General features: G+C 55.3%; 1 protein-coding gene across 1 annotated transcript; it reads right to left on the minus strand.

Annotated features, from left to right (window-relative positions):
• Positions 1-3,966: 3,966 nt before the first annotated feature.
• NATD1 (N-acetyltransferase domain containing 1) lies at positions 3,967-18,389 on the minus strand. The gene is made up of 3 exons (XM_039476160.2): positions 18,124-18,389; positions 8,873-8,991; positions 3,967-8,112 (listed from the first exon to the last, which is right to left on the minus strand). The coding sequence occupies exons 1-3, from the start codon at positions 18,227-18,229 to the stop codon at positions 7,996-7,998; spliced, it is 342 nt and encodes a 113-aa protein (XP_039332094.1). The 5' UTR covers positions 18,230-18,389; the 3' UTR covers positions 3,967-7,995.
• Between the last annotated feature and the right edge of the window lie 9,498 nt (positions 18,390-27,887).

Genomic DNA, 27,887 nt, shown 5'->3' on the forward strand with positions numbered 1-27,887 from the left:
TACTGTATTTGGAAGACTCATTAGTGCATACTGTCTGCTGTAACAAATAGGCCCCAAAAGGCAGAATGATGAAAACACCACAGAGATGTGTAAGTCAGAACACATTCAAGCCAAAGAGCTCGTTAGTGGCATGTGGCTTTTCTCCTGCAAAGCTGAATGCAGTGATTCCGAAACTGTGTTCTTTACAGTGAGTAGATTCACCCTTCCCAAGGCCTAATCACCAATGGTATTCAGCAGTGGATTGGGAAAGAGAGAGCCTGGAGAGAGCCTGTATCCATGCTCCTTGCAGAATGCAGACCTCAGGCCCCACCTGCAGTATGTGGCAGGAGGTGCAGCTGTGTGCCCATGAGTGAAAACCCACTGAACTGCTAACAATCTCTGCCGCCCCTCAGGGCTCTCCATCATCTAGCTGTCCTACCTCTCCAGCCTCATCCCTGCCAGCCTCACTCATCTTACTTCAGTCCTTCAGGGATGGCACGACTCTCATCTCTAGGCCTTTCTCATTCTGGTTAGCCCTCCTGGAGCCTTCTCTCTCTCACTGTGCTAGTCATTCACCCATCCACCCATCCGTCCATTCACTCATCCACCCAAACATCTATCCACCCATCCACCCATCCGCTCATCCACCCACTCATCCACTTCTCCATCCATCCACCTACTCATCCACCCATACCCATCTACCCATTCATCCATCCATCCACCCATCTGCTCATCCACCCACCCACTCACTCACCTACCCATCCATCCATCCACCCATTCACTCATCCATCCACTCACCCATCTACCCACACATCCACTTATTCACCCATCTATCCACTTATCCAGCCAGCCTCCACCCACACTCATCCACCCACTCATCCATTGATCCATCCATCTACCTACTCATCCACCCAGCCATTTATCCACCCACACCTTCATCCATCCATCCACCCACCCACTCATCCACCCATCCATCCACCCACTCACTCACCCACCTACCCATCCATCCACCCACCCATTCACTCATCCACCCACTCAGCCATCCATCCACACATCCACTTTTACTCATCTATCAACTCAGCCAGCCAGCCACCCACACTCATCCACCAATTCACCTACTCATCTACCCATCCATCCATCCATCCACCAACTCATACACTCACCCGCCACCCACCTATCCACCCATCTACCCATCCATTTATCCACCATATCATCTACCCACTCACCCATCCACCCTTTCATCCATACATTCCCTCATTTATCCATCCACCTATCCATCCACCCAGCCATTCATCCAGCCACTCATCCACCCAGTTATTCACCCACCGACCCACCCATCCATCCAGCATCCACCCACCTATCCACTAATTCGCCCACCCACTCATCCATTCATTCATCCACTTACCCACCCACCCATTCATCCACCCATCCATCCATGCACCACCTATCCACGCACCCATCCACACACCCATCCACTGATTGACTCACTCACCCATCCAACAAATGTTTTCAGCACTAAATGTGTGCCAGGCACAGATCCAGATGCTGGGATACTGCAATGAACAAAACAACAAACTCCTGCCCTCGTGGAGCTTGTATCCTAGCTGGGAGAGACAATGAATAGTAAACCAGTTCAAATAAATAAATCATACATTGCTCAAGAAGAAATCAATGGTTGGAAAATAGGGCAGGGTGAGGGGATCAGAAGTGGAGGAGGTAGCAATTTAAAGGTTGGGTAGGGGAAAATTAAGAAGGCAGGACTCATCCAGAAGGAGATCACTGGGCACGGAACTGAAGGAGGTGAGGGAGGGAGCCATGAACATATCTGGGGAAAGAGAGCTCTGGGCAGAGGGCAGCCTCTGAGGTGAGAACAGCTTTGCAGGTATGAGGACCAGCAGCAGGCCCGCGTGGCTGGGGCGGAGTGAGAAAGGAGAAGAGTAGTGGGAGATGAAGTCTGAGTCCGTGAGGCCTGGATCCCGTGTGGCCTGCAGGCTGTGCCCCTTGCAAAGCTCTCTCATCTTTCAGGCCCCCGTCCACGTGTCCTTTCTTCAAGAGAGCCTTGCAGGTTCTGTGCATTGCGGCTGGGTGCATCGCCTGTGTGTGCACCAACAGTCTGGTCACAGAGTTTCTTACTCCGTGTGCACTTTCTCATCCCCCTCCCCTGAACTCTGGTCCTGGGAAGAAGATAGAGCCCCATCTGCCCGGGTCACCCTCACTGAGCACGGTACAGATGGCATCGTACCTCCAAAGGGCAGCAGCTCCACCTGAAAGGGATGCAGGTTCTCTCCTCATGGCTTGTTGGGAAGTTTAAATGAGATGACCTGCTTTTCTTACCCAGTTGGACTTTTCGTCTTGGATGGCAGATGAAACACCGAAACATTCGTACTCCTTCGTTCTCCTTTCCTAGATTCCAGAATGGCCAGGCGGAGGCTTATTCCTGCAGTCTCAGCGTCTTTCCACACCCTACATGTGACCCCCATCAGGTTTCCTCCAGAATCAGGATAACTTTCAGGAATAAACCTCTCAAGGGTTTATTCAGCTCCTGGGTTCCGCCCTCTCCCCAATTCAGAAAACAATAGAATCTCACCCAGCCAGACCCCCGACATGACTCCGTTTAATGACCTTTGACCCCAGAACAAGGGACCTTTTACTTCTAGCACTCCATCCATCTACTCACTCACTCATCCACTCACTCTTCTGCAAGGCTCTCTTGGAGAAAGGACACGTGGACTGGGGTCTGAAAGATGAGAGAGCTTTGCAAGGGGCACAGCCTGCAGGCCAATCATCTACCTACTTTCTATCCATTCTGGGTCTGCCTGGCTCTGAGGCCTGTCATCCTCTAGATGCTTTGCCTCAGCCTTGGTATCAATGAACTGGCATTACATGATATGCCACGTTATGTCATAGCTGAGTGTGAATACTTCTGCTTGCTGTGACTGACTGTTGGTTGCAGGTCCTTTCTCTCCTCTATCACAGAGAGGCTGGAAGCGTGCAAACTACATGTGCTAGAGCCCTTACCAGTGGGTTTCCGATTTGTTTCTGCCAGTAGGAAGCACTGATCAATTAGAAGACACTAAAGTTCCTGGACCTGGGGGTGTTTTTAGTGGTGACAACAGAAGTCATCAGCAGGGGTGCACATCTGGGTCTTATTCAGCCAGCAAGTTTCTCCCAGGAGCGCCCTCAGCAGTCCCGTGATCCCTAGACACTCTGGGTGACACCTGTTCCTCCAGCCTCGAGGTAAAAGCTTCCTGCCATTACCAATATTTGGGTAATCTCTCTCACTCCTCTCATTCTTCCAACAGTTTTTTTTTTTTTGAAATGGAATATTGCTCTGTTGTCCAAGCTGGAGTGCAATGGCACGATCTAAGATCACTGCAACCTCTGCCTCCTGGGTTCAAGCGATTTTCCTGCCTCAGCCTCCTCAGTAGCTGGGTTTACAAATGCCCACCATCACGCCCAGCTGATTTTTTCTGTATTTTTAGTACAGATGGGATTTTGCCATGTTGGTCAGGTTGGTCTTGAACACCTGACCTTGTGATCTGTCTGCCTCAGCCTCCCAAAGTGTTGGGATAACTGGCATGAGCCACCGCGCCCGGCCATCCAACAGTTTTCATAACCAGTTCCACTCTTCACTGACTGATAATGTCCTTGCTAGTGGGAAGGACTTCCTAGAAATAGACCCTTAATGCTGGAAATCAGGATTGGTTATCTGCCTGGCTTGGGCTGGAACACAGCCATGACCTCACTGGCAGAGGGGACATGGTACCCTGGAAAATCACAGCATTCGGCGGCAAAACTGGTCCTTACAATATCACCTATTGTAAGTGCCTGGGGTGAAGTGTCTCGAAGGCAAGGCTTGAGAGATCAAATGGCTGCAGCCCTTCATTATGTCATGGGGACAGCTGGAGAGACTGGTGGCTTCTGACCACACCGGAGTCAGAAGTGACAAACCCAGCTCAAGGCACGGACAGAAAACCAGAGAGCATCTTTGATAACCAGAAAAATCTCTTTAATATCGTGTAGCTCTAAGACCAATACAACTGAAAACAAACCCTAAATCCGACCCTGCAGGTCGCAGTTACCATGCAAGTGGAATTCACAGCCTTGCCGGAACTCTTACGTAACGTTTAGGGCATTTGATCTGGAAGGAGTGGGACCCTGAGAATCGTAAAAGGATATTTGGGTGGACTTGAGCAAATCCAAGAACCCTGAACTGAGGAAGAGCGGCTTGAGTATACGGTCAGGGGCTCCACGAATATTCCCGCTTACGACCCCGGCTTCGCAGGTGATTCAGCCATCTCCCCACCAGCCCGGCACTCCTGACCAGCTGCTCGGCTTAGGGCTTGAGGCAGGACCTGCTGCAACCAGGAAGCTGAGTGTCGAAGTTGCTGGAAGTTTTGTTTATTGCTTTCGAGGCCATCTGTCACCGCAGGCAGACATGAGAACCCTTATCACACAAGCTGCACGCCACCAGGAGGACCGGAGCTGGGCTGGACCTTGGATCAGCGTGGGCTTTGGCCTGTGACCCAACTCTGAGCCTCGGTCCCATCCGTCCAATGGGCCTAATAATGGGCATGTCTCGGGGCTGCCGTGAAGATGAAGTGGAGTACGACTGCAACAGGCCTGGCCATTTCCTTCCTTCCGGGCAGCCACGTAACCCCAAGTGGGAACGAGAAGCTGTCCTCCGACGGGCTGTTCCCTCCCTTGGGAGCTGGGACAGAATGAGATGTGGCCCTGGGCACGGTGCAAGATTTTCACTTGTTTTAGAAATATTGGCCACAGCTTTCCCCGAAGGGCATGTGTCAGCACGAGGCTGGGCCTCACCTCCCTGCACTGGACCAGGAATCCCAAAGGCTGCAGGTGGCATCACTGCCCATTCCTAGGAAATCCCACAAAGCCATGCTGCGGTCTTGGGGCGCATTTTACACCTGGAGGTGGTTGGGAACTGTGGTGTGGGGCCTGGGGTCCCCGTTATCCTGTGGGAGGACCTCAGCCGAGCCCCAGTGCCACTCAGGGTATCACCCTCCACACTGAAGGCTGTGCTGAGGACCAACTGAGAAACCGCCAGACACCAGGCAGGGAAGTCTGCCTCCCTCTCCCCACCGGTTTAAGGCCAGGGCCGAGCAGCAGGTTGCTTTGCGGGGAGCGACAGTTCGGGGACAGCACTGCACGCCAGGCCACACCTTTTACAGAAACGTTCCTTTGAGACCCATGGAGGAGCTTGCAGTGAGGAAGGGGGCGGTCCAGGAACAAGCTGGGCCCACACCCCACCACGGGCCTGAGGAGGGAAGGCACAAGTCACTGCCCATTTTGACCTGGCAAGAAAGAGAACCCCACAGGGTGCGGCGGGCAGGAGAGCAGCTCTGTGGGAGACCTCAGGGCCCCCGAGCATCCCCCGCCCCGCCCTGGTTCTCACCCAGCTGCATAAACCGGCCCCACGTGGCGGCGTCCTCACCAAGGACTCCCAGGTGACCCAGGACGGGGAGGGGTGAGGCTGGGCTGTCAGGCAGTGTAGCACCAGACAGGATGGGCTGGGGGCTCCGGGGCAGGGTGTCTGTGGCGACCCAACCTGGGGAGATGTGGTTATTGCTCTGCTGAAGACCCTGGGTCAGGCCCCGTGAAACCCCCGGGGTGTCAGCAGTGCTTTAAGGCAGCCCAAGGCGAGGCGGCTCAGGTCCTAACTGCGGGAGCTTGGATCAGGTCTCCTCAGAAAGCCCTGGCCTCTGTCCCCGGGCGCACGGCCTGGGCAGGCCTCCACAGTCCCACGCCTCCTGGTTCGAGTATAAGCGTGTTGTGGGCGGGATAGATGGAGTCACCTGCTTGAACATGGGGGAGGAATCCAGTTGGAGCAGGAACAGGGTGGGCCAGGCCCATTCCCTCCTGGTCCTCAACATCCACGCTGCCCTCAGGGCCTCCTGTGAGGGCTCCCTGTGCCGCCACTGCAGGGAACCCGCCTGTGGATGGCCTGGAGGCCACAGGGACAGCCCCAGCTCACCGAGCCCCTCCATGGTCATGATGGAGTATGTGCTTGAACTTGGGGAGGGACGTGCAGATGGAAAGGGGGTGACCTTAGGGAGGGGAAAGGCAGCCCCCAGCCCAGCTGCCCCGGGACAGTAAGGGGAAGGCCCAGGCCTGGCTGCCCATCCTCTGCTCTTTCCTTACACTCTGCCAGCAACGGGCCACCCCAGCCTTGGAGGGGACTGGGAGCAGCTGAGCCCGCCTCCTGCCAGCTGTGTCTCCCTGGAGGCCCAGGGCCTTCTCCGACCTGTCACACAAGCCCTTTGCAAACGGAGCTGACTTCCTGGAGGTCAGGGCGGGAGCATGTGCCAAAGGGCAAGGGGCAGGGATGGGGGGGCTGCTCAGGATGGTGACCCCTACTGGTCCCCACTGTGACTCACAGCAGGGGTTTTAAGGAGACTTGGGCTCGGGGACCCCCACCGGCAGGGAGCACATGCAGATTTCCATGGTCCTGTGGCCTGGCAGGAAGGCCTGAGCTGCTGTGGCTGGAGAAGGAACGCGAGGTGTCTCAGTGCCAAGACTGGGAGTAGCAAGGAGGTGAATGGAAAATGCAACCACAGAGCAGCCAGCGCCTGCGCATGGAGTCAAAGGGAGAAGTCACCATGGCAACCAGCGCCCCTGAATGAGGGAGGAGGAAGGCATCAGGGTCCTGGGGTCCTGATCAACCTCTCCCTGTACTGCCCAGAGCCCAGCCTGACACCACCAGAAGCCTGGTGGGGATGCATCACTCCCAAGGGATGTAGTGTTAACTGACAAATGTCTTGGCCCTAAAGGGCCCCTGGCTACAGGGTGGCCCTCTAGCCCCACAGAGGAACAGGGATGAATGTGACCCTTGTTAAAGCTGACACAAGAGGGCAGGACCTGAGCCAGCCCCAGGGGAAGCCAGTGTGTCCCAGAGAGCTGGTCCCACCAAAGCGTGCTGGTGTCTCCCAGGCTGCACCCAGGAAGGCTGGGTTGGGGAGGAGCCTGGGCCGGTGGGCAGTGATTGTGCCTGGCTATGCGCAGCCACGAAAGGACACCGATGACTGGCAGCGCACAGAAGTCCCTGCGGCTGGTATGCTTCTTCCTCTTTGACGCTGAGGGTGGTTTCTGGAGAACAGTTCGCCTCTCTCCCACCCCCAGCTCCAAGGCATCTCCTTGGAGAAGGCCCAGGCAGGTGGCCAAGGCCAGCAAGGGGCAGGACTGCAGTTGCTCAGGCCCCTTAGAGCTGCTCCCAGACGACAGGGGTACAGGGGACAGCAGCCCATGGGGACGGGGCCTCGGTATCCTGCAGAACCTACACACAAGAGGCCAAAAAGATATATGGGGGTACCAAGGAGAGGAAAGCACCCACGGCACGCGCCACCGGCCCGCCCACAGCTGCATCCTATGCGTGTGTGTGTTCACAGGTGTGAATCGCACATGTGGCTGAGCCTGGCCCAGTGCTCAGCCTTTACTCTCCTGGTCTCTGACAGGGAGAGCCGCCCCTTTCTGGGGCCCTGCCTGCACCGGGCCTGGGGTCTGAGATAGGGACGAGGGCAGCGCTGGTGGCAGGCGGGGTCTGGCATTGCCACCCTCAGAAGCTGGCACACGAGGTTTCTTATTGCTCCTCTTGACTCTGGGGCACACCCTTGCAATTTCCAGAAAGAACACAGGCCCAGGAGAGGTGGCAGCAGGGGTCCCGCCCTGGGCCTCCTGATCTCTGAGTGGAGCCTGGCGGGCGGGATGCAGGCTGGCCCTAGCCCCCGCATGCTCCCCGCAGGCTTCCCGAGAAGCTGCTGGTCTCTGCAGAGTGGGAGCAGCGGGGACCACCCGGCCTCCTCTCCGCCTTGGTGACCGGGTCACTGCCCATCATTGGTCAGCCGCCTCCAGAAATCTGGATGTGGGGCACAGATGAGTGTCCTTACAAAAATAACTCTGAGTCTGTTCCCAGTGGGAGCAGGTTCCTGAGAGCACGCGGGGCCAGGCGAGGGCCCGTGGAAGGGTCCGGCAGGGAGCGCTCCCGCCCGCGGGCCGGGGTTACGGCTGCAGGCGCTCCAGGTACTGCGGCAGGGGGTTCTCCTTGACGTACTTCTGGATGTACCAGCAGGTGAGATGGGCCTTCAGGTCCTCCTCCACCACGAAGTCCAGGGCAGCCTGGGAGCAGCCGGGCAGAGGGGAGAGTGGTCAGGGCCTGCAGCTGGCACCGGGAGGTGGCATCGTCTGCTCCCTCCCCAGGCCCCGGCTCCCAGACTGCCCTCCCACTTTGCCCAGGTCAGTCACTGTCGAGTTTCAGCCTCATCTGGCATGATCCCCACAGACTGGCCCAGTGCACAGGGAAAAAACACATTACGTCTCCCCAGGGAGGCACAAGCCCCATGCCCCAGGCGGCAGTGCCCCAGGCAGTACGGAGGGCAAAGGTTGCTTGCAATTCTCCTGGCGGGGTGGGGGTGGAGGAGGGGAAGCCGGCAGAGGGCCCAGCTAAGTCCCAGCGGCGGCCCTCAGGGGACTGACGCTCATTCTCCTCATTCTCCGCTCTGGCTGGAACTCCCCTCATGAAGCCCAAACCTGCTCTCCAGGCAGCCTGGGGTTTGGGATGTGGTGGGGATGAAGGGATGGGGCCAGAATGGCTGGGAGCCAATGTACCCAACAGTCATCCATCGGTTCTACAAGCCTGACTGAGCACTTACTACAGGCCAGGCCCGGGGCCCCAGGACAGAATCAGGCTCCTGTGGAGCACCTGCCACACAAGAGGTGTGTGGGGACCCTGGAGGCTCAGCCACGCCTGGGGCTCGCAGAACAGGAGCCAGGGCCAAGAGCAGGCTGGACTCACTACCTGGGCCACCATCTCCTCCGACAGCGGGTGGCAGCCCCCATGTCCCCAACCCCGCCTGGCCCTGCTGCCTGCCTGCCCTACCTTGGCGAGGTGCTTGGCAATGCCGCGCCCACGGTAGGCATCTGGGACCTCGGTGTGCTGCAGGTCCACGATCCGCTTGCCCACGTACTCATAGAGCAGGACGGCCCGGTCATGACATCCTGGGGGTTGTGGAGACAGGTAAGCCCATAGAGACTCCTATCCCAGTGGACTCAGGCACAGAGGCCGGGGTGAAGAGACAGGCATTTGGAGCCATTCACCTGCGACAGCTGAATCCTGAATAACCTCTCAGTGCCTCAGTTTCCTCATCCATAAAGTGGGGCTATAATAAAATGTCCTTCAAAGGATGGTTTAGAGCAGGCATCCCCAAATTACGGCCCGCGGGCCGCATGCAGCCTCCTGAGGCCATTTATCCGGCCCCCCACCGCACTTCAGGAAGGGGCACCTCTTTCATTGGTGGTCAGTGAGAGGAGCACAGTATGTGGCGGCCCTCCAGCGGTCTGAGGGACAGTGAACTGGCCCCGTGTAAAAAGCTTGGGAACGCCTAGTTTAGAGGATTGAATGAGCTAACCTCTGTGACACGCTGAGAGCAGTGCCTGGAACACTCAAGCCCCATGTGAACCTTTGCTACTGTGTCAGTCCCAGCACCTCAGGGCCCTGCCACCCCCTCTGTACGCCGGCTCTCTGCATCCGCACCCCACCACAGCCCTGGATCTGGGAGTCCCGGGACCTAGCACTGGACACAGAACAGGGTTCAGCAAATCTGCAATGAAGGCAGAGCACAGAGACAAGAGAGACAGGGCTGCGCCACGCACGGGATCACCTGCCAGACCCTGCCAGAGACGCGGCGGGCAAGATCAGAGGCCTGTTGGCAGAGTCCGTGACAAACGGACGCTGGACACAGGAGGCAATGGTAAACGGGCCTTCACACTCCACCGGGCCTGCAGCCCACCCCAAACTCCCGCTGGGCAAACAATGAACTCAAGTTCTTCCAACCACAGTTTTGTTTTGTTTTTTTTAAAGACGAGGTTTCACCATGTTGGTCAGGCTGGTCTTGAACTCCCGACCTCAGGTGATCCGCCCGCCTTGGCCTCCAAAGTGCTTGGATTACAGGTGTGAGCCACCGCACCTGGCCCAACCACAGTTTTTAGGGTCTCGTCTTTTTGTCCACTTACCGAGCCATCCATTAGCCCACCCACCATCCACCAAATATTTACTGAGCCCCAGGTACGGTTTCAGATGCTGGGAATGCAGCAACGAACAAGCCAGGCAAGGAGTCACGCCCTCATGAAACAGGGAGAAAGGGAATAGACATGAAAATCAAGCGGATGTGTAGGATGCCAGGGAATGGGGGCAGGTGGAGACAGGAGTGGGCCTGAATGAGGGGTAGCTAGAGTGGAGCGGTGAGGCAGGGAGGTGATAGGGCAGGTCCCGCAGAGCCTCCTAAGCCATCTGAGCTGGGTGCCACCGGAAGGCCATCAGCAAAAGGACAGATGTGATTCATGACTGCACAGGATCCTGCTGCTACCGTGAGGAGAACTGATGGGGGGCGGGAGTCCCGAGGGTGAAGATGGGGCACAGACCAGGGCAGGGCAGCAGGGCTGTGTGGAACAGGGTTTTGACTGGATGGGTTTTCAAAGCACAGCCAGCAGGATTTGCTGATGGCTCGGATGTGGTCAAGCGGGGAAAGGGGAGTCTCGGACTATCGCGAGGTATCCAGCTTCAGGGAGCTCCAAGTGTGTGAAGGAAATGAACAAGCTGGGTGGGGCCGTTAGGGAGGCCGTTAGGGGGCCGTATAGGGAAGGTGTGTGGGGCACAGCCCGGGCACAGGGCCCCAGGTGGGAAACTCACCATGCTGGCCCTGAAAGACGCTCATCGCCACGCGTCCTTCTCCACTCTTTAAAAGCACACCATGCTTCATGTGTTTTAGCTTCAAAATCCCAGAGAACCTGCCCTAAAGCCTGTGCTGGGTGACACAAGGGGAAGAGGTCCAACCACGTGTCCAGGGCCACAGGAACCGGGGCCAGCAGCAGCAAGGAGGCTTTCTGCCCCTCGGTCTCTCCTTTGATTCTCCCCAGGCCTCAGGAGAGCGGCTACAATTCATGTCCCCATTTCCAGATGCGGAACTACCGAGAGCTGGGGATCCAAGTCACACACAGGCCAAGAGGACACTGGAGCTCAGGCCTGACGGCCCCGAGTCACAGCCACTCCTGCTCCAGCGACGGACCTGCTACGTCCTGTGCCGCCATCGCCTAGGTACTGCCCTCTGCCCAATGCCCTTCCCCCATTCCTGCCAGGCCCAGCTGAGGGTTCCCCAGCCCCACTCTGCTCAGGCTTGCAGCCCCCGCCCCCTCTGGCCCTGCCGCCGCCTCCTTGTGGGCCTAAATGTCCTTCTGTGGGCTGTGCCCACCACCCTGGCCAAGGCCTAGCTATGGCCACTGCCACCTGTCCTGGCTACACAGCAAGGGACGTGGTTCTTGGCTCCCCACCTACTGGGGTTAATTCAACTCATCCAGGACAGGCAAGCAGAGAGTGGGAGGCTATTTTGGGACTGACCTGGTCACCAACAGAGCTGCCTACCTACCCTGGCCATTTAATTACCCCAGGCTCACTGAGGGCCTACTATGTCCCAGTAGGGTTTGGGTTGCAGGGCAGGCAGCAGTGAATAAAACCCATGACGTTCTTCCTCATGGAGATCTTTTTTTTTTTTTTGAGACGGGGTCTGGTTCTGTGCCCAGGCTGGAGTGCAGTGGTGCAATCTCAGTTCACTGCAATCTCTGCCTCCCAGGTTCAAGTGATTCTCCTGCCTCAGTTTTCCGAGTAGCTGGGATTACAGGCATCCGCCACCAAGCATGGCTACTTTTTTTATTTTTAGTAGAGACAGGGTTTCACCATGCGGGCCAGGCTGGCCTTGAACTCCCAACCTCAGGCGATCCACCTGCCTAGGCCTCCCAAAGTGCTGGGATTACAGGCGTGAGCCACTGCACCCAGCCCAGCGTGGACATCTTATCTATTTATTACACAATAGTATCATTACAAATAATACAGGAGCTGGGCACGGTGGCTCGTGCCTGTAATCCCAGCACTTTAGGAGGCAGAGGCAGGAGGATTGCATGAGCCCAAGAGTTCAAGACCACCCTGGGCAACATGGTGACCCAGTCTCTACAAAAATAAAAATAAAAAAGGCCAGGCACAGTGGCTCACTCCTGTAATCCCAGCACTTTGGGAGGTCAAGGCGGGTAGATCACCTGAGGTCAGGATTTCGATATCAGCCTGGCCAACATGGTGAAATCCCATCTCTACAAAAATATAAAAATTAGCTGGGCGTGGTAGCAGGTGCTTGTAATCCCAGCTACTTGAAAGGCTGAGGCAGGAGAATCACTTGAACCCGGGAGGCAGACGTTGCAGTGAGCCAAGATCACACCATTGCACTCCAGCCTGGGCTAGAAGAGCCAAACTCCATATCCAAAAAAAAAAAAAAAAAAGTTAGCTGAGCATGGTACACAACTATGGGCCCAGCTATTTGGGAGGCTGAGGCAGAAGGATCACTTGAACTCGGGTGTTCGAGGCTGCAGAGAGACATGATTGTATCACTGCACTCTAGCCTGGGTGACAGAATGAGACCCTGTCTCTAAATAAATACATACATCAATGAGGGCACACAGGTGGCAAGCTGACACATGCCAAGGATCACTACACATCAGAAGAGGGGTGGGTGGGGAAGGGCAGGGCTGCCACTGTAAAGAGGGCATACAGGGACCCCATAGGACACATGAGGTATGAGCTGTCCACTGGCGAGAATACCAAGTACAAAGGCCCTGGGATAGGAAGTTGCTGAGGCAGGAGAATCGCTTGAACCCGGGCGGCAAAGGTTGTAGTGAGCTGAGATCATGCCACTGCACTCCAGCCTGGGCAAGCAGGGAGGTCAACACAAGGAGCCTGGCAAGCTCATTAGTGCTCCTCTGTGCACACCCTGATCACTGTTTCTGGAGTAGCCACCTGGGCCATGGATGGGCCTGACCCTGCGAGGCCTCAGAACTTCTCTGCTTCCCGTTGGCTCTCAGTGGTCACACAGCTCAGCCACTACCATACTCCAGGTGCCCAGCTCCGGGCAGACACCCAAGAAATATCTGCCCAACTAAAACAACTGCTGTTCTGTCTGCCAGTCACACACTAGGGCCCTGCAGCAGACCTGTGGACAACTGGCTGGACCAGCATGCTGGCCTTCCCACAGCTGGGCCTGCGCCTTGGGCCCTGGCTTCCGGGAGACAGCAGGACAGGAATGGTGGTGGCCCAAGTGTGTGCAGCCCCAGCACGGGGCAGGCTTGTGCTCTGCTCTCTCCACACGGCAATCCTCACATCCATCCCACTAAACAGGCAGGATTCCCACAGCCCCATGTATACAGATGGGGAAACTGAGGCCCAGGAGGGAGGAGGGTGGTGCTGACCATCTCAGGACAGGTGAGATCTCTGGGGCAGAGAGGCGTCAGGACCGGCCTAAGATCACCGTAGGCTGATGTTTGGGCTCACCTGGAATGAGAGTCACGGAGGTGCATGGAGTTGACTGGGGATAGGGCTGAGTCAAAGGAGACTCTTCAGGCTGAAAGGGGAACAGAGGGCGTCTGGGGTGGCCAGGATGGTGGCGGGGCTGCATGTGTGGAAAAGACCGAGTTTAAAGGGACACCCTACATGAGCCAGATCACACGGCACTGCGCCTCAAAGGCCCCCCAGTCACAAGTGTCTACACCCATAACACGTCCCGCAAATGCAATCCCAGTCCTTGTACTCAACTCTTCATCCTGCCCCCAATCTGCCTGGAGATGCCAGCAAATGCCCAAGTCCCCAAAGCTTGAGCCAAGGTCCTTGGCTCCATGTCGCCTTGCGTTTCTCATCTGACCTGACCCTCGGCAAGGCAGCAGCCACAGCTTTCTGAACGTGCCTGGGGTCCAGCTGCCTCTCTGGCCTCTGCCTTGGTGGCTGTGCCCCTGCCCACCACCTTTCTGCCCAAGGCCTCCAGGGACCCTTCCTCCTCATTCCAGGTGAGCCCAAACATCACCTGCCCAGAGGCCTCCCCTGGCTGCCCACAGCCCACATGATGGGACAGCAGGACACCAGGGCAGCACTGTCGGCCATGCTCTCGCTTCTGGGCACCGTGGATCCTGCTGTCTCAGCTCACAGTGACACGGGCACAGCCTCCCCCTTCTGGGCTAGGCCCTAAGAGCTGCCCTGAGAGCTCCAGACCTCAGACTAGCACAGGGGTCAGTACTTGTCACGTGGGAGTCACAGGAACAAGCCCAGGGCAGGGCTCTCAGTTCCAGTCTCAACCCTGCCAGGTGATCTCAGGCCAGTCCTGACACCTCTCTGCCCCAGGACGATCACCCACCACCCTCTTCCCTCCTGGGCCTGACAACCCCACCAACGTCATGGACTGTGACTGGTCTGAGAAAAGTTAAAGCTGCTCTGCTGGTGGGGGACCCATCCCTGGGTCTCTGTACCCCCACGCTCTCTCTGCCCCTCCCCAACCTCAGGACCAAAGGGGTCCTAGGAAGTTGTCAGGGGAGGTCATCATGGAGAAAGACCAAAGCATGCAGGTCAGGAAGAGGGGCAGGACCCCTAAGAGATGTGAAGTCTGCAGAAGGTGTTGACCTCTGCCTTCTCCACTCAGCCCACATCAACCCCTCAAGGAGAGCTGGCAGATCAAAACGCCAATGTACAGATGAGGAAACCAAGGCAGACGAGGCAGAGCCCAGGCTCCCGGAGCCGTGGCACTGAACAAAGACAAGCAGACACCCTGGCCGGCTTTTCCGGCACTCCATAAGCACGGTCTGGATCAGGGAGGGGCCACATGTTGATGGCTCACTGGTGGGTGAGGCAGAGGCGACTGTGAGCCTGGAGAAGCTCAACCATAGGTCCTTCCCCTCCCCACAGGACCCTGGTCCAGCCCAGCCCAACACAGCCAGGGGCCTCATACATACTGGGACTGTGATCTGAGCACCCCGCAAGACCTGGGGCTGCGGTCTCAGCTCCACTGCATCTGGGGTGCTGAGGAAGGCCAGAGGCAGCAGCTGACTCTCTGGGGCCTCAGTCTGCCTGTCTGTAAAATGAGGGTTAGGGAGGATGCAGAAAGTTCCAGGGTTCTGCAACCCTCAATTGACTCTTCCCTTGCAGCAAGTGGGATACTCAGTCCTGCCTGTGAGGGAGAGAGGGAAGGCCGAGGAGGGGGCTGCCTGGGAGGTGAGGGTCTCTTCCAGCTGCCTCTAACCTTCAGAAACCATCCTCAGATGGACGCTGGGGGCTTGATTCCGGCTTAGCTGCCTACAGGCTGTGTGCCTTAGTTTCCTCATCTACAAAGTGATGACAAGCTTGCATTTCAGAACTGGGATGTGGGATCAGACAAGCCCGAGCACAAGCCGTCTCTCATCACCCATCAGCAAGTCACAGCCATGCTTCCTTCCACATCTGTTCGGGATCTGAATGTCTTGCCCACACCTGTTTCCACCATCTGCACTAGTAAAGCAGCCACCTCCCTACTCTGTCCTGGCCCCCCCGAGTTTGCTCCCCTTAGAGCAGCCAGAGGGAGCTGGCGCATCCCCTCCGTCCTCCAGCAGAACCCTCCTGGGTGCCTCAGAGTCAAAGCCAAGCCCACAGGACGCTGGCTTCCAGGCCCTGGGCCACCTGCCCCTGTGCCTCCTACCCATCCTGCACACACTGGCCGCCGCAGAGCCTTTGCTGTCACTGTTCCCTCCACTTGAACACTCTTCCCTGTTGTAACGCCATCTCTTGCCCCTTCAGGTCCTCACTTAAATGCCACCCTCCAGGGAGGGGCCTTCCTGAACACATGATTCTAAACAGCAGCCCTGCCCCGACGCAGCCTCCCCTCTGGCTGCTGCACTTTTCATGAGAGCCCTTGTTTTCTAGGACATGCTAAAACTGACTCTATTTCTTGTCCATTTCCCTCTCTAAACTGTCAGCCCCACGAGACCCCAACACCTGAAGGAGGGCTTGGCACATGTAGGCACTCAAGAAAGACTTACGGGGTGAATCTCAGCGTTTCCACCTCTGTGGTGCAAGACTTTGGGCAAGTGCTTTCACTTCCCCATGCCTCGGTCTCCCCATCTATATAGGGGCAATGCAGTTTTCCCTCTCCGTGTGCCGTGTGGCTATGGAATGAAGTGACTCCGGGTCAGGGCCTCCTAGAACACTGTAAGTGCTTAATCAACAAAGCTTCTTAAACGTTTTCCCTCACTCAGAACCAGAGTTCGAAGGAAAAGAATCAGTCTAGCTCTGCCACGTGGACAGCCCAGGCACACTCTTGCACCAGGAGCCCGGGACTACCTGAGCCCTCAGCCTCTGGGTTCGTATCTCTCAGTGGGCACAACAGTCCCATCCTCCAGGCTTGCCTTACAGGTCAGGAATGATACCACAGCCTGTTCCCCTCCCCGGCTCAGGGAGGCTAGGGCCCAGACTCAGACAACCCCTCTCTGGCCCCAAGACACACACCCAAACCCAGTATGGCCTGGAGGCCCAGAGGAGGCCCTCCCTATGCTGCACAGCCTCTCCCCTGGGGGCCTCTGGCCTCCCTTCTTTCTCCCCTGGGCTTGGCTGGAGGGATCTTCAGCCACATCTGTAGTCAGCCGTCTGGGTAGTAAGTTCCATAAGGGGGCAAGTTTAGAAACAAGGCTGGGCATGTCCAGCTCTGACCACTGCCAGCTCTGGAGGGCTGTCCTTTGGCTGTACCCACTTGGAAGAGAAAGAAAAAAAACAAACAAACATTTCCCCTCTTCTTTCTGTCCCTGAGTGTAATAATGGGCTTCCCGAGTCCCCAAGGGAACCAGAGGCTGCCCTGGAACCTCAGAAAGGAGGATCTGAAAGCCATGAGGCCTCTCTCCCTGAGTGGCCAGGGCCCGGGTGTCACGGCCAGCTGAGCCCGCCGGCACCACAGCAGAAGCAGCCTCTGCCTGTTGGTGTAGAGTCCGCTGGGCCAACGCTGAAGTTCTGGCTGATGCAGGGCAATCACTTCCTGGTGCCTAGCCTTGGCTTACACATCTGTAACATGGGGCGGGTGTCACAACAGTGTCAGGATATCGTGACAGACCATCCACGATGCTGTAGTGGGGCCTGGCTCAACACTCAGTACCTTCCAGATGGCATCAGAGATCTGGCAGAGGTCCCTCCCGGCTGAAGCCACGTGCCGATCGCAAGAGCCCCATCGTTCAGAGAGTCAGACCAGTCAGGATGCCATCCCAGCTCTGCCCCGGCTCTCGGCCTGACCTCTGGCAAGCCCTTCCCTTTCCTGGCCTTCCACCCTCCCTTCTTGAAAACAGGCACAGTGGCCTCTAAGGGCCGGTCCAGCTTGGACATTCCCACTGGGGCGGGCTGGGCCACAGTGGGTAAAGGCCCTGGTTTTTGTAGTTCTATTTTCTACCCGTCTGACCTCCTGGGGGATGGGCTAGTCCAAACTTCTCTACACGGAAGGACTTGACCTTGCTCTCTGGCTTCATGAATCACGATCGGCCCACGCTTACCAGCACTTACTAGTGCCCAACAAGCTGGTCTGATCCTTTCCAGTTGTTACAGTGTTTCATCCTTACAACTATCCAATGGGGTGTGCACTGGGGCTATTCTCATTGCGGAGAGGGAGAAACTGAGGCACACAGAAGTGACGCAAATGGCAAGTCCCAGAGCCGCTGAAGTCTGATAGTGAGAGCCATTCGCCGCCCTCCCACCCGCCACGGGACCAAAAGCCTCTTTCGCGGTCAGCTCCAGGTCCGCAGGGAGGATTCTTCCAATCTCCCCAGTGTAGAAAGACTAAGGGTCCCGGGACAGCAAAAAGCTGTATGACACCCATAGAAGGGGACAGGTGACGGCTGAACAGCTTTCAAACGGCAGCTCTCAGTGGGTGCCCAACAGCGGTGAACAACTGGGCCTGAGCAGGTGCGGGTCCCCTGCGGCTGAGACGGGGGACCCGCGCTGCCCCAGCTCCTGCCTCTGCTTTTCCAGGGGCCCATCCGCCCTGGCCACTGCTCTCAGGGGAAGTCCGCCCCTGCCCAGCCCGTTCCCGTTCCCGGAGCGCCGGCCGCGCCCCCACCTGGCCCCGAGCGCAACCCAGCCAGCGCCCAGAGCTCCGGCCGCCCAGGACCACCCCGCGGCGCGCGCTCGCAACAGCCCTCCCAAGCGGCGGGGCCCGGGCCGGGCCGGGGGCGCGCGGGGGACTGGCGCCCAGCTAGGGGGCTGCCCCGGCGGGCCCCGCACGCTCGCACACAAAAGGTGGGGGCGGGCCGGGGCAGCGTTACCGTTGAGCCGGACGGTGAACTGGCGGCGCCGGCGGTCGTGCTCCACGCGGATGGGGCAGCCCTGCTCCAGCGCGCCCAGCGGCACCGCGGCCGCCGAGTGCGCCATCTGCGCGCGCGGCTGCGGCGCGGGGACCCGAGTGGCGCCGGCGGGGGCCTGGGCGCGCGGGGAGGGCTCGGGCGCGCGGCGGGGCTCGGGCGCGGGCGCGGGCGGCGGGCGGCGGGCGGTGGGCTGGTTCGGGCCTGGGAGACCGCAGGCGGCGGCGCTGAAACTGACACTCGGCGGCGGCGGCCGCAGCAACAAAAAGGAGGGGGGGCCAGGAAATCAGCTGTGAGGTCACGTGCGGCGCGCAGCCAGTGGGCGCGCGGCCTTTTTGTTTTGATACATTCCAGTCCGCTCTTAAAGGAGCCGCGCCGGCCAGATTCTGCTCGCAGCCCCAAACAAAACAACACGGGCCGCCGCGCACCGAGCTACTTTTCCTCTTGGCGTTTGTCCCACGTGCAACTTTGGGGCCACCACAAGGACCCTTGTAAAAAAGACGTAACAACCTGTATGGGAATTCTAATCGTCCCCAAGACGGCCACCATTTATTAAGCACTTGCTGTGTGCATGGCCTGTGTATCGCAAAGCCCTGGCGCACAGAAAGCGCTCAGTGAACACTGCGCTGAGATGTATCACCAAAGCCTGAGCAACAGATACGCTTGACTCCATTTTACAGACGAGTAAATAGAGATCTAAGGCAGTGAAAGACGTGCAGAAGTTCTCATGCAGCTGGAGCCCTGGGGCGATTGGTGCTAGGAGTGCGCACCCACCCGTGTTTACGCCCACCCGTGTGCGCAGCCTGGGCTACTGGGGAAGAATTGCCCCTTGAAACCTTGCTTGGGTTAGGTGTCAAATGCCACCTCTCCCAAAGAGGCAGAAATGTAGGGAGAGGCCTTGGGGATCCCTGGATCCAGTCTACAGATGGAGAGGCTCAGTCCCAGAAAGGGGCAGGGACTTGCTTGAAGACACTTGGGGCTCAGACTTCTTTGAAAGGCAAAGGAATTAGGCTCCACAAGGCTCAATCTCAGACCCAAGCCCTCCCCTCTTGCTCATACCTGAAGCTTCACGCCTGCTGTCCATAGCTGTGCAGTGTATCACACAGGTTACTTTTTTTAATTTTAATTTTTGTGACATGGAGTCTCGCCCTGTCGCCCAGGCTGGAGTACAGTAGCGCGATCTCGGCTCACTACAGCCTCCGTCTCCCGGGTTCAAGCTATTCCCCTGCCTCAGCCTCTCAAGTAGCTGGGACAACAGGCGTGCGCCACCACGCCCGGCTAATTTCTGTATTTTTAGTAGAGACGGGGTTTCGCCATGTTGGCCAGGCTAGCTTAGAACTTCCAACCTCAGGTGGATCCGCCGTGGCCTCCCAAAATGCTGGGATTACAGGCATGAACCGCCACGCCCAGCCCAATATGTGCTTTTAATGTCCAATTTCCTTTGCTCAATATTTATCTGTGAGATCCATCCCTGTGGTTGCATCTTTTTCACCTCCGAGTAATTATTCCATTGTCTTGACGGAAAAACCGAAACTCTAAAATACTTGAAGAGCTTATTCTGAGCCAAATATGAGTGACTATGGCCCAATATACAGCCTCAAGAGATCCCGAGAACATGTGCCCAAGGTGTTTGGGTTATAGCTTCGTTTTATACATTTTAGGGAGACAGAAGTTACAAGCAAACACCTAATACGTGTAAGGTGTACACTGGTTCGGCCATCCAGAAGGTGGTGGGGGCTTATGAGTCATAGATATATTCAAATATTTTATTTCTTTCTTTCTTTTTTTATTATTTTTTTATTTTTGAGAGGGAGTCTTGCTCTGTTGCCCAGGCTGGAGTGCAGTAGCGCGATCTCGGCTCACTGCAACCTCCGCCTTGGAGTAGCTGAGACTACAGGTCCTCGCCGCCATGCACGGCTGAATTCTTGTATTTTAGTAGAGACTGGGTTTCACCGTGTTGCCCAAGCTGGTCTCGAACTCCTGAGCTCAGGAAATCCGCCCGCCTCGGCTTCCCAAAGTGCTGGGATTACAGGTGTGAGCCATCACGCCTGGTCAAATATTTTCTTTTTTTGAAACAAGGTCTCTGTCACCCACGTTGGAGTGCAGTGGCACCATCTTGGCCCACTGCAACCTCTGCCTACCTGGCTCAAGCCATTCCTTTGTCAGATGTATTTACTGAGAATATCCTCTGATCCTCCCACCTCAGCCTCCCAAGTAGCTGGGACCACTGGCGTAGGCCACCACACCCGGCTAATTTTCTTTATTTCTTGGAGAGATGGGCTTTCACCGTGTTGTCTACGCTCAGGCGATCCACCTGCCTCGACCTCTTAAAGTTCTGGGATTACGGGCGTGAGACACCCGCCCTGCCGATTCAAAGATGTTCTGATTGGCCGTTAGTTGAAAGAGTTAAGCTTTGCCCAAAGAGTTGATGTCAGAAAGAAATACTTGAGTTAAGATAAGGGGGCTTGTGGAAGCCAGAGTTCTTATTATGCAGATGAAGCCTCTGAGTAGCAGGCTTCAGAAAGAATAGATGGTAAATGTCTCTTTTAGGACTTTAAAAGGTGTCAGACTCTTAGTCAAATCTCTCCTTAATCAGGAAAAGACTCAGAAAGGGAGGGAGACTCTCCACACATGCAAATTTCCCACACTAGAGAGGGCATTGCAGGGCCATTCCAGAATATGTGGAAGAATATAATTTGGGGTGAAATTCTTTCATTTCTTTCAGAGCCTGTTATCTGTCCTGTGATGCTATACCAGACTCAGGTTGGAATTTGGTATCTCAGTGCTACAGAGAGTCTGTTTTGTCAGTCTCATGATGTATATTTTCATGTTAATGCTGGTCAGTTGTGCCACAACTTCAACGGGAGGGGGGTTTTAAATGAGGCTTGTCCCACTTCCCTTCCCATCATGGCCTGAACTAGCTTTTCAAGTGTCTTTGGAATCCCCTTGGGGAAGAGGGGGGATTTATTCAATCGGTTGAGGAGCTCAGAATTTTTTTTTTTTTTTTGGTTTCTAGAAGTATATATCGCAGTCTATCCATTCACCTGTTGATGGGCATTTGGGCTCTTTTGGTTCTGGACTATTATGAATAAATCTGCTATGGAGATTCTTAAACATGTCTTTTAGTGTCTACATTGTAGAATTCCTCTTGTGTAGCTGGAATTTTTGATTTTTTAAGAGACACTCTGTAACCGAGGCTGGAGTGCAGTGGCGTAATCACAGCTCACTGTAGCCTCAATCTCCTGGGTTCAAGTGATCCACCTCAGCTTTCTGAGTAGCTGGGACTACAGGTGTGTGCTGCCATGCTGGGCTAATTGTTTTCAGTTTCATAGAGATGGGAGCCTCTCTGTGTTGTTCAGACTGGTATCAAACTCCTGGCCTCAAGTGATCCTCCGATATTGACCTCTTAGAGTGCTGGGATTACAAGTGTGAGCCACCATACCTGGCCTTTGCTGGATCTTATGCGTAGGTGTATATTTAGTTTTGTTAGAAACTGCCAGAGCTTTTTCCAAAGTGGGTGTACCATTTTACACACCTGCCGACAGTTTTGTCAGTTTCATTCATTGCTCCATCTTTGCCAAGTTAGCCGTTCTGCTTGTGAAGTCACATCACAGTGTAGCTGTCGTCTGCGGTGACCTGGTGAACGCAGATATTGTGCCTCTTTTTATATGCCCCTTAGCCATTTGGATATCCACCGTTGTGAACACTTTGGCCTATTTTTGTGCCAAAACTTTTGTGGCCCAAAATTAATTTTTTCATTTTTAAATTCATTAGAGTGATTTTTGTTGTTCAGTTGTTATTCCTTTGTCAGCTATATTTACCGAGACTAGCCACTGCTAGCTTGTTTTTATTGTTGTTTTAACCAGTGTGTCTTGTATTGGGGATCTGTAAACAAAGCAAGACTAGAGAGTGAGTCATTACTTGCTAAGAGACAGAAATGGATTCTGGAGTCACAGAAGTCTTTAACCTCGGCTGAGTCACGGCGCCTGCAGTCCTGAGCAAGCAAGATGTAACCTCGTGAGTGTCTCAGGTGACTTCTCCATCTCCAGAGCACTTAAGTGGGGCGGGGAGGCCAGAACATGTTACTGAAGTTTCATGAACAGGCCATACGCTTTCCCACCCCTGGGCCTGTGCACATGCTGTTGTCCAAATATCACCTCCTCTGGGAAGCCCTCATGTCTACAGTCACATTTATTTAGTGTCTATCCCCCAGCTAGCCTAGATCCTGGGCAGATTCCTCTCTGATCGGTCCCTGGCAGAGCCCAGCACCCACCAGGCCCAGTAAAAAGCCAGGGTCTTCCTTGTCTCTGGCTCCCTTCTTTCTCCCCGACTTTTGAATATCCTTAGTTTGCTGGCATCTTTTCCCCTTGCAGAAATCCCTTAGGGAACAAGAATAAACAAAAGAATCAAGTGAGCATTAACCATCTGCTGAGTCAGTGGATGTGCTCTGCCTCCCTACCCTGGGGAAGAAATCTGTGCCAAAACCAGACCATGTGGAGACCAGGTTGTAGACGTAGGATATCATTTATTCAGTCAGTCATTTAGCAAATATTGGACGCTTACTGCATGCCAGGTACCGTTTTAAGGAGACACAACAGTCAACAAAACGAAAAACTCCCCGTCCTTTAGGAGCTGATGCTCTGGCTCGGGGAGAGACAATAAGCAAAGAAGAAAACAATGATCTGGTCCTTCTGGTGGCCCAGAGGAAGCTTCAGCAGGGGACGAGGTGTGCTCCTGGAGGAGGTTCTGGTTTCAGACTGGGTGGCCAGAACAGACATCAGCTGATGTGGAGTCTTTTATGAAAGACTTGAAGAGGCCGTCAGGGGTGGGGTGGTGGCTCACGCCTGTAATCCCGGCACTTTGGGAGGCTGAGGTGGGCAGATCATCTGAGGTCAGGAGTTTGAGACCAGCACGACCAACATGTTGAAACTCCATCCTTACTAAAAATACAAACATTAGCCGGGCGTGGTGGTACACACCTGCAATCCCAGCTGTTTGGGAGGCTGAGGCAGGAGAATCGCTTGAACCCAGGAGGCAGAGGCTTCAGTAAACTGAGATCAGGTCACTGCACTCCAGCCTGGGCGACAGAGTGAAACTCTATCTCTAAAAGAAAAAAAGAAAGAAAGAAAGAAAGAGTTGAGCCAGGCACGGAGGGCGGCTCACCCCTGTAATCCTAGCACTTTGGGAGGCCGAGGTGGGTGGATCACCTGAGGCCAGGAGTTCAAAACCAGCCTGGCCATCATGGTGAAACCCCGTCTTAAAAAAAAGAAAGAAGGAAAGAAAGACTTGAAGGAAGTGAGGGGTGAGGGGGTGAATCTGGGGGCAGGGGATGAGACCAGAGGTCCTACGGATGGATTGAGGGGTCTTTGGCTTGGACTCTGACCTGGGAGGGTTTGGGGCATGATCTTGTCAGACGGTGTTTGAACCAGAGTGACTCCATCTTGAATAGGAATGGGGTAATATAAGGCCAAGACCTGCTGGGCTGCATTCTTAGTAAATCAGACATTTTAGGGCCGGGCGCGGTGGCTCAAGCCTGTAATCCCAGCACTTTGGGAGGCCGAGGCGGGTGGATCACGAGGTCAAGAGATCGAGACCATCCTGGTCAACATGGTGAAACCCCATCTCTACTAAAAATACAAAAAATTAGCTGGGCATGGTGGCACATGCATGTAATCCCAGCTACTCAGGAGGCTGAGGAGGAGAATCGCCTGAACCCAGGAGGCGGAGGTTGCGGTGAGCCGAGATCGTGCCATCGCACTCCAGCCTGGGTAACAAGAAACTCCGTCTCAAAAAAAAAGCTGGGCATGGTGGCTCAAGCCTGTAATCCCAGCACTTTGGGAGGCCGAGGCGGGTGGATCACGAGGTCAAGAGATCGAGACCATCCTGGTCAACATGGTGAAACCCTGTCTCTACTAAAAAATACAAAAAATCAGCTGGGCATGGTGGCGCGTGCCTGTAATCCCAGCTACTCAGGAGGCTGAGGCAGGAGAATTGCCTGAACCCAGGAGGCGGAGGTTGCAGTGAGCCGAGATCGTGCCATTGCACTCCAGCCTGGGTAACAAGAGCAAAACTCCGTCTCAAAAAAAAAAAAAAAAAAAACACACACACACACACACACACACACACACACAAAAATCAGACATTTTAAGTCACAGGATGAGATAGGAGGTCAACCCAAGCTACAGGTCATAAAGACCTCGCTGATAAAATAGTTTGCAGTAAAGAAACTGGCTATTCTTAGTAGAGATGGGGTTTCACCATGTTGGCCAGGATGGTCTTGAACTCTTGACCTGGTGATCCACCCACCTCGGCCTCCCAAAGTGCTGGGATTACAGGCATGAGCTATCATGCCCGGCCTATTACTTTGCTTTCTTTTTTTTTTTGAGATGGAGTTTCGCTCTTGTTACCCAGGCTGGAGTGCAATGGCGCGATATCGGCTCACCGCAACCTCTGCCTCCTGGGTTCAGGCAATTCTCCTGCCTCTGCCTTCTGAGTAGCTGGGATTACAGGCACGCGCCACCATGCCCAGCTAATTTTTTGTATTTTTAGTAGAGACGGGGTTTCACCATGTCGACCAGGATGGTCTCGATCTCTTGACCTCGTGATCCACCCCCCTCGGCCTCCCACAGTGCTGGGATTACAGGCTTGAGCCACCGCGCCCGGCGAGACTCTGTCTTAAAAAAAAAAATGGCCGGGCGCGGTGGCTCAAGCCTGTAATCCCAGCACTTTGGGAGGCCAAGGCGGGTGGATCACGAGGTCGAGAGTTCGAGACCATCCTGGTCGACATGGTGAAACCCTGTCTCTACTAAAAATACAAAAAAATCAGCTGGGCATGGTGGCGTGTGCCTGTAATCCCAGCTACTCAGGAGGCTGAGGCAGGAGAATTACCTGAACCCAGGAGGCGGAGGTTGCGGTGAGCCGAGATCGCGCCATTGCACTCCAGCCTGGGTAACGAGCGAAACTCCGACTCAAAAAAAAAAAAAAAAAAAAAAAATGAAAAGGAAGCCGGGTGCGGTGGCTCACACTTGTAATCCTAGCACTTTGGGAGGCTGAGGTGGGTGGATCACCTGAGGTCAGGATTTCAAAACCAGCCTGGCCAACATAGTGAAACCCTATCTTTAAAAAAATAAATAGCTGGGCACGGTGGCTCAAGCCTGTAATCCCAGCACTTTGGGAGGCCAAGGCGGGTGGATCACGAGGTCAAGAGATCGAGACCATCCTGGTCAACATGGTGAAACCCCGTCTCTACTAAAAATACAAAGAATGAGCTGGGCATGGTGGCGCGTGCCTGTAGTCCCAGCTACTAGGGAGGCTGAGGCAGGAGAATTGATTGAACCCAGGAGGCGGAGGTTGCGGTGAGCTGAGATCGCGCCATTGCACTCCAGCCTGGGTAACAAGAGCGAAACTCCGTCTCAAAAAATAAATAAATAAATAAATAAAATTAAAAATAAATGAATAAATAAATAAGAAAAATGGAATGTACTGTTTATATGGAGTAGAAATTCTTTCAGCACGCTCTGCAAGTTTTGACAAACATATCTGATCCTTTAAGCATGACCACTACAAAGTTATGAAACAGTTTATCATCCCAGCATGATAAATTCCTTCCCCTGAGGAAGGAGGATTGCTTGAGCCCAGGAGTTTGATACCAGCCTGGGCAACATAGTGAGACTCCATCTCTATGAAAATAAAAAATATTAGAGGGGTGCAATGGCACGTGCCTCCGCAGCAACTTAGGAGACGGAGATGGGAGGATTGCTTGAGCCCAGGAGGTGGAGGCTACAGTGAACAGTATTGCACCGCTTAACTCCAGCCTAGGTGAGCGTGAGACCCTGTCTCAAAGAAGAAAAGAGAGAGAAAAAAAGAATGGTCACCTGGTGCTGCACGGGTCTGCAGTCTTTCCCTTCACAGCTGCGTGGGATTCCAGGGAATGGTGTACTGGCCTCGGTTTTGAGAACCGCTCTGCCCTCCCTGTGAGGGATGAACCCTGGATGGGAAGGTGGGGAGCAGGGGACCCCTGTTCTCTCGCTACACACAGTGACAGCAGTGGCGGTGCCTGTGGCCCTGAGCTCCTCCCTCTCACGGCAGTGCTGTGCAGAAGGTGCCGTGCGCAGTTCAGCCTCGCTTTGCAGAGAAGGGAGGTCACTTCCTTAGGTCACATGCTGGCAAGTGGCAAAGTCAGATTCAAACCCAACCCCTCCGTGTTCTGTCTCCAGGAGTAAGCAGTCTCTACAGGGCTCCCCAGGGGCTCCAGGGACATTTGTAGATTTTCTGACCCCCTCTGTGGGGCCAGGGAACCGACTCCAGGGAGGCAGCCAAGCTCGACCCCAGAATCCTAATAGCCAACAGCAGCGTGAGGACCCCCATATGTGCAGGCAGCTCTGGGGCTCGACCCAGATCCTACTGCCCCCTGCAGGAGAGGGAGGAGAACCAGCAAAAGTGTGGTGTCCGATAGGTCTAGGATATGATGCTGAGTCTGTCTCTAGAGCCTCTAGCTCTACCCCCCCGGGCCTCAGTTTCCCCATCTGTGAACCAGAGGTAAGAAGTGTGAATTGCAGGCCGGGCGCGGTAGCTCAAGCCTGTAATACCAGCACTTTGGGAGGCCGAGGCGGGTGGATCACGAGGTCAAGAGATCGAGACCATCCTGGTCAACATGGTGAAACCCCGTCTCTACTAAAAATACAAAAAATTAGCTGGGCATGGTGGCGCGTGCCTGTAATCCCAGCTACTCAGGAGGCTGAGGCAGGAGAATTGCCTGAACCCGGGAGGCGGAGGTTGCGGTGAGCCGAGATCGCGCCATTGCACTCCAGCCTGGGTAACCTGAGTGAAACTCCGTCTCAAAAAAAAAAAAAAAAAAAAACCCAGCGCTTTGGGAGCCGAGGAGGGTGGATCACGAGGTCGAGAGATCGAGACCATCCTGGTCAACATGGTGAAACCCCGTCTCTACTAAAAGTGCAAAAAATTAGCTGGGCATGGTGGCACGTGCCTGTAATCCCAGCTACTCAGGAGGCTGAGGCAGGAGAATTGCCTGAGCCCAGGAGGTGGACGTTGCGGTGAGCCGAGATCACGCCATTGCACTCCAGCCTGGGTAACAAGGGCGAAACTCCGTCTCAAAAAAAAAAAAAAAAGAAGTGTGAATTGCTTCATCCAGCATCAAAGTGTCCTGGTGTTGGAGGGCGACACCTGAGCAGGCCTGGTTCCAACCTGGCATTGCTGTGTGGCCTCAGGCCAGTCACAGCCCTTCTCTGGGCCTCATCTTCCCTCCACAGGGCTCCTGCAGCCCTGACTCTCTGTACTCCTGAGCTGCCCACCCCGGGGAATCTTGGCTCTGCTGCTGGGGTAGAACAGTGTGGGCAAGGCATGTGGGACATGTGCCAGCCACCAGCCCAGGCTCCTTCCCAGTGAGTCTACCCGCTTCCCTTGCCAAGCCCCGGGTGCCATGACACCTGCAGACAGAGCCTTTGCTTTTTCTTTTTGTGCCTTTACTGTTTTTCTGTTTTCTTTTTTTTTTTGAGACAGAGTCTTACTCTTGTTGCCCAGGCTGGAGTGCAGCGGCACAATCTCAGCTCACTGCAAACTCTACTTCCCGGGTTCAAGTGATTCTCCTGCCTCAGCTGGGATTACAGGCGCCCGCCACCACACCTGGCTAATTTTTGTATTTTCAGTAGAGACGGGGTTTCACCATGTTGGCCAGGCTGATCTCCAACTCCTGACCTCAAGTGATCCAC

Source organism: Saimiri boliviensis, chromosome 17 (assembly GCF_048565385.1).
Source record: "Saimiri boliviensis isolate mSaiBol1 chromosome 17, mSaiBol1.pri, whole genome shotgun sequence".
Taxonomy (NCBI): Eukaryota; Metazoa; Chordata; class Mammalia; order Primates; family Cebidae; genus Saimiri; species Saimiri boliviensis.

Excerpts from the sequence above, each read along its gene's own strand:
- NATD1 (XM_039476160.2), bottom strand. The coding sequence starts at position 18,229 with ATGGCGCACTCGGCGGCCGCGGTGCCGCTGGGCGCGCTGGAGCAGGGC. Across the intron at positions 8,992-18,123 it reads GTTCACCGTCCGGCTCAACG|GATGTCATGACCGGGCCGTC; the intron begins GTAACGCTGCCC and ends CACAACCCCCAG. Across the intron at positions 8,113-8,872 it reads TTGCCAAGCACCTCGCCAAG|GCTGCCCTGGACTTCGTGGT; the intron begins GTAGGGCAGGCA and ends GGCTGCTCCCAG.